The sequence below is a fragment of the Babylonia areolata genome, chromosome 14 (genome assembly GCF_041734735.1).
Source record: "Babylonia areolata isolate BAREFJ2019XMU chromosome 14, ASM4173473v1, whole genome shotgun sequence".
Taxonomy (NCBI): domain Eukaryota; kingdom Metazoa; phylum Mollusca; class Gastropoda; order Neogastropoda; family Buccinidae; genus Babylonia; species Babylonia areolata.
This window is the reverse complement of record NC_134889.1, coordinates 15,623,176-15,628,175: the sequence shown is the minus strand read 5'-3', so window position 1 is coordinate 15,628,175 and position 5,000 is coordinate 15,623,176. Positions and strand designations below refer to the sequence as shown.

At 42.3% G+C, this 5,000-nt stretch overlaps 1 protein-coding gene across 1 annotated transcript in view; it reads left to right on the top strand.

The window, feature by feature from the left end:
* LOC143289504 (short-chain collagen C4-like) overlaps positions 1 to 3,989 on the top strand; it is an 11,576-nt gene extending 7,587 nt beyond the window's left edge. Inside the window, exons 4-5 of the mRNA XM_076598492.1 lie at positions 2,427 to 2,570; positions 3,290 to 3,989. Coding sequence (XP_076454607.1) covers positions 2,427 to 2,570; positions 3,290 to 3,606 — 461 coding nt within the window. The 3' untranslated portion in view covers positions 3,607 to 3,989. The remainder of the gene's footprint in view (positions 1 to 2,426; positions 2,571 to 3,289) is intronic.
* Positions 3,990 to 5,000: the final 1,011 nt, after the last annotated feature.

The following is a 5,000-nucleotide window of genomic DNA, read 5'->3' as shown; positions in this document are numbered from 1 at the left end:
GTGTGTGTGTGTGTGGGGGGGGGGGAGGGGGTGTTCGTTCTGTCTGTCTCTGTCTCTGCAAATCTTCGGTAAATTCCACTGACTCATACATCAAATGTAAGAAAATGTAGTGTCAGGTAAAAGGAATATGAGTGCTTGTGTGTGCGTGCGTGTGTATTCCACGAGTGCATGTGTGCGTGCGTGTGTATTCCGCGAGTGCATGTGTGCGTGAGTGTGTATTCAGCGAGTGCATGTGTGCGTGCGTGTGTATTCCGCGAGTGCATGTGTGCGTGAGTGGGCTTATCATATGCTTATTAATTGTGCTTGTATTTGCCCAACTAAGAAACGAGTGCCCACGTGTTCGCGATCCATGTACGAAACGTGGTGTTTTTTTTCACTCACTTGTGTAAACAAAGTGAGTATATGTTATAACTTGGTGTTCGGATGTGTCTGTGTGTGTGCCTGTCTGTATGTATGTATGTGTGTCTGTGGTGAACTTTAGCATTGCCTTTTTCTCTGGGAATACTTTGTCTGCCAATACCAAATTTGGCCAAAATATATAGAAGGAAAAATTTCTTCACAGTGATATCAATATTAGGTTGTAAGTCTCCTGAATTAAGCCGTATTTCCGGATCATTAACAGTTTATTTCGTTGAGGCTCATTCCAGAATCCGAAAGTACCATATTACCACTTCCCAGTTACCGGAACGTAGACTATGCTTGGTAAGAAGACGGCATGACCTCATTTTTCTTGTTCGCAATTAAAAAAAAAGAAATGCACAATTCTGGACAGAATACATACAGTGGCACTAACTACACCATCAACGTGTTTACTGCATATGGATATTTTAAAACTGATACTGATTGAACTAGGATGTACATAAAAGAGAAATTGAATGGACCATTTCGTAGTTTCCAGTTGTACCTAAGCCTGTCGAATACAAACCTCCGCGGGTCTAAACAAATCGGCTACAAGTTGTCTGTGTTTGAGGCGATGGCAATGTCTCCTTTACCGCGGACTTTAAAGAATTTCTAAAGTGATCGAGATATACTAAAATAACATGATTTAACCGTTCTTATTATCTCGAATACTGTAACCGATTTATCATGCTAAAATACAACAACATGATTTAATATTATTTTTGAACGTCATTCGTAGAAATAGGTTAGTGCTGTGTATAAGATTGTATCCTCTCGCCTGAACATGCTTGGTTCGAATCTGCTTTTGTTTTTTGTTTTTTTGTTGTTGTTGTTTTTTTTTAAGGTTGTTTCTTCTTTAACCTGAAGCATTTATGATACCACATACAGAACACATTTTAACGGGGTTTTTTATTTATTTATTTCTTAATCTATTTATGTTTGTTTTGTTTTTTTTAGTGTGTGTCACAAGTGAGTCTTGAAGGCCTTACCTTTCTTGTTTTTGCTGTTAGATCTAAGAGTTTTCATTTTAGGAAATCGATAACATTTGCCTGATGGTAAATTTGTAGAATCTAGAAAGAACATGTTTGTCATCGCTTATGATATGTGTTGGCATTTGTTTCACCCGCCATTTGTCTCGATTAACCCAAGCAAAACAAATCCGAAATTTAAAGAAAAAGTCATTTCTTCAAACTGTTACCCACTTTTCTCGGGCATTCAGTCCACAGAGGATCAATTCCACTTTTCTTCGCAGTTCATCCCTTCAACTGCGCGTGCCAGTTTTCACCAGTAACGAAACAAACAACTACAAATTTTAGGGTAGATAAATCGACCTGGACATCTGTTTATTTCCCAGATAAATATGGCCTGAACCATTGTGTGCACGCCTGTCTATGCCTCAGAATTTCTTTAAAGGAAAAACAACAACAACAAAAAACAGAAATGAGTTTAAGAGCTTCGGGACAGCATTGTATGAATCACGATTTTCAATGCCCTCTTCGATTATGTTTAACCTGTGAATCAGACAAAAAATGATACAATCATACAAAACAGCACACACAAACACACACACACACACACACACACATCCTATTTCTTCTTCATTCGTGGGCTGAAACTCCCACGTTCACTCGTATGTACACAAGTGGGCTTTTACGTGAATGACCGTGTTTACCCCGCCATGTAGGCAGCCATACTCTGTTTTCGGGGAGGTGGGGGAAGGGGGGAAGTGTGTGCTAGGTATGTGCTTGTTTCCATAAGCCACCGAACGCTGACATCGATTACAGAATATTTAACTGTGCGTATTTGAACTTCTGCTTGCGTATAGACACGAAGGGGGTTCAGGCACAAGCAGGCCTGCACATACGTATGTTGACCAGCGAGATCGGAAAAATCTCCACCCTTAACCCACCAGGCGCCGTTACCGAGATTCGAACCCAGGACCCTCAGATTGAAAGTCCAGCGCTTTAACCACTCGGCTATTGCGTCCGTCGACATCCTGCTAACATCCCATACCTCCACCACCACAGGTCTGGCCGGAGGGAAGCTCTACAGCCAAAAAGGAAGCGGAAGCAATCGCCTCTGCCTCACCAAGACCCCTGAATACGACCGCGGCCAACCCAAACCCACAACTTATAGCTATCTGTACGGCGCAGAGTACGAACACATCGGAGGTTGACATGTTTCTGTTTCAGTTTCAGTTTGTTTGCTTTTTTGTTTGTTTTGTTTTTTTGTTTTTTTGTTTTTGTTTGTTTGTTTGTTTGATTTTTTTTTTCAGGAGGCCGTCACTGCGTTCGGACAAATCCATAATTATACGCTACCCCACACCTGCCTGGCAGATACCCGACCGGCAGCGTAACCCAACGTGCTTATTCAGACCTTGAGAGCACGCATATGTTTTTTCTTGTGTAACATATCATGCATTTCTTCAGCAAAATGCTACCATGGGTGTCTTTTTTTTTCAGAGCGCCAAGTGCGTGCTGCCACACGGGACCTCCGTTCATCATCTCATCCGAATGACCAGGACGCTCAGTTTAATTTTCCACAGTCAGTCAAACTTGGAGAGAGAATGAGAGGGCAAGGCCAGGATTCGAATCCAGAACCTTCACAGGTACTGGGTAAAGTGTCTTCATAACCATTCCGCCACCTTCCTCTCCTCCCCGCAGTGTGTGTGTGTGTGTGTGTGTGTGTGTGTGTGTGTGTGTGTGTGTTTAAATCTTTTTTTTCCCCAAATTTTGTCGTGTTGTGAGTGTGTTTTACTTGGCTGTGGGATGAAATATTGTGTGGGATGGGTGACGAGAAATGGATGAATGAATATGTATTGTATTGTATTGTACCGTGTTGTATTGTATTGTAATTGTATTGCGCTGTATTGTATCGTGTTGTATTGTAGGTTTGCATGACCGCGAAGTACCGTGTGCCGTGTGCCGTACCACTAGGGCCACCAGCACCTCTCTGATGGTGCCCGGAACGCGCACCTGCCCTGAAGGCTGGACCAGGCAGTACCTGGGGAACTTGGCTTCGGATCACCACACCCATTACGCGTCCGACTACCTGTGTCTGGACCAGGAGGCAGGGGAGACCGAGTTCAGCGAGACGAGCAATAAGAACGGGGCCCTGTTCTATTGGGTTCTCGGGCAGTGCGGTAGTCTCCCCTGCCCGCCCTACGAGCAAAATGGAGTGATCACTTGCGTGGTGTGCTCCAAGTAGAAAATGAGGGGTGTTAGATATATATATATACAATTATATAATTTTATAATGTATATATATATATAAGCCCTCATAAACCCCTGGCGAGAGCGTACGTACCTTATACAGAGTCATTCGATCGTAGGCACCACCGCGCTGACTCGAATTCTAGCAGTGCACGCGCGCGCGCGTACAGACACACACACACACACACACACACACACACTGTCTTTCTCTCTCTCTCTCTCTCTCTCTCTCTCTCTCTCTCTCTCTCTCTCTCTCCACACACACACACACATATATATGTGTCTGTCTCTCTCTGTCTCTGTCTATCACTGCCTGTCTGTCTCTCTCTCTTTGTCTCTGTCACACACACACACACACACACACACACACATACACACACACACACACACACATTTACACACACACACACACACACACACACACGCAGGCGCGCATATGCATTGAGAAGAATCGAGATTAAGAAAAAAAGAAGAAAAGATACAGTACTGAATAAAACAACGATGAAAAAGAGATTATGGTGTGATTTTCTTTCTGTCTTTCTTTCTTTCTGTTTTGTTTGTTTCTTTATGCACGTGGTGGTTAGAACAGCCCAAATTTCAAAATTTCACAATAAACTGTTGCGAAGAAAAAAAAAAGTAATACAATCTGGTACAAGGTTGAGGCTACAAGTCAGGAGGTCACAGTCACCAATCTGTAGCTATCCAGACTCTTTCCTCTTGGGGTGGCATTACTATTTCTTTAGCCAAAATTGATGAATCCACACCAAAAAAAAAAAAATTAAAAAAAAGAAAAAAAAGAAAAAATATAAAAAAAATTAAAATATTTAAAAAATGAAAAAAACGTGCAAGAGAAGTGTAGCCATAGCACTTCGATTTCACGGCCTCTCTGATTAGAATTCTTATTAGGTATCAGAGTTGAGGGGTTAGCTGATGGTGTTGGTGTCATGTCTTCGGTAACTGAAGGGGTGGGTGTTCGTGTCTTTAGGCTGTCTTTTGTTGTTGTTTTTTCAGAAAATAACTGGTGGAATTTAATGGTGTTTGGGCGGATTCTATAATACCTAGATAAACATTTTTGTCTGATGCTTTCAAAAAAAATGAGCACACAAACAAGTAGTGAAACTCATCAGCAATGTCGTTTGTGGAACATTTATCACAGATTCTTTCATTTCTGGGTAAATTGTCTTCTTCTTTTTTTTTCTTCTTCTTCTTCTTCTGCGTTCGTGGGCTGCAACTCCCACGTTCACTCGTATGCACACGAGTGGGCCTTTACATGTATGACTGTTTTTACCCCGCCATGTAGGCAGCCATACTCCGTTTTCGGGGGTGTGCATGCTGGGTATGTTCTTGTTTCCATAACCCACCGAACGCTGACATGGATTACAGGATCTT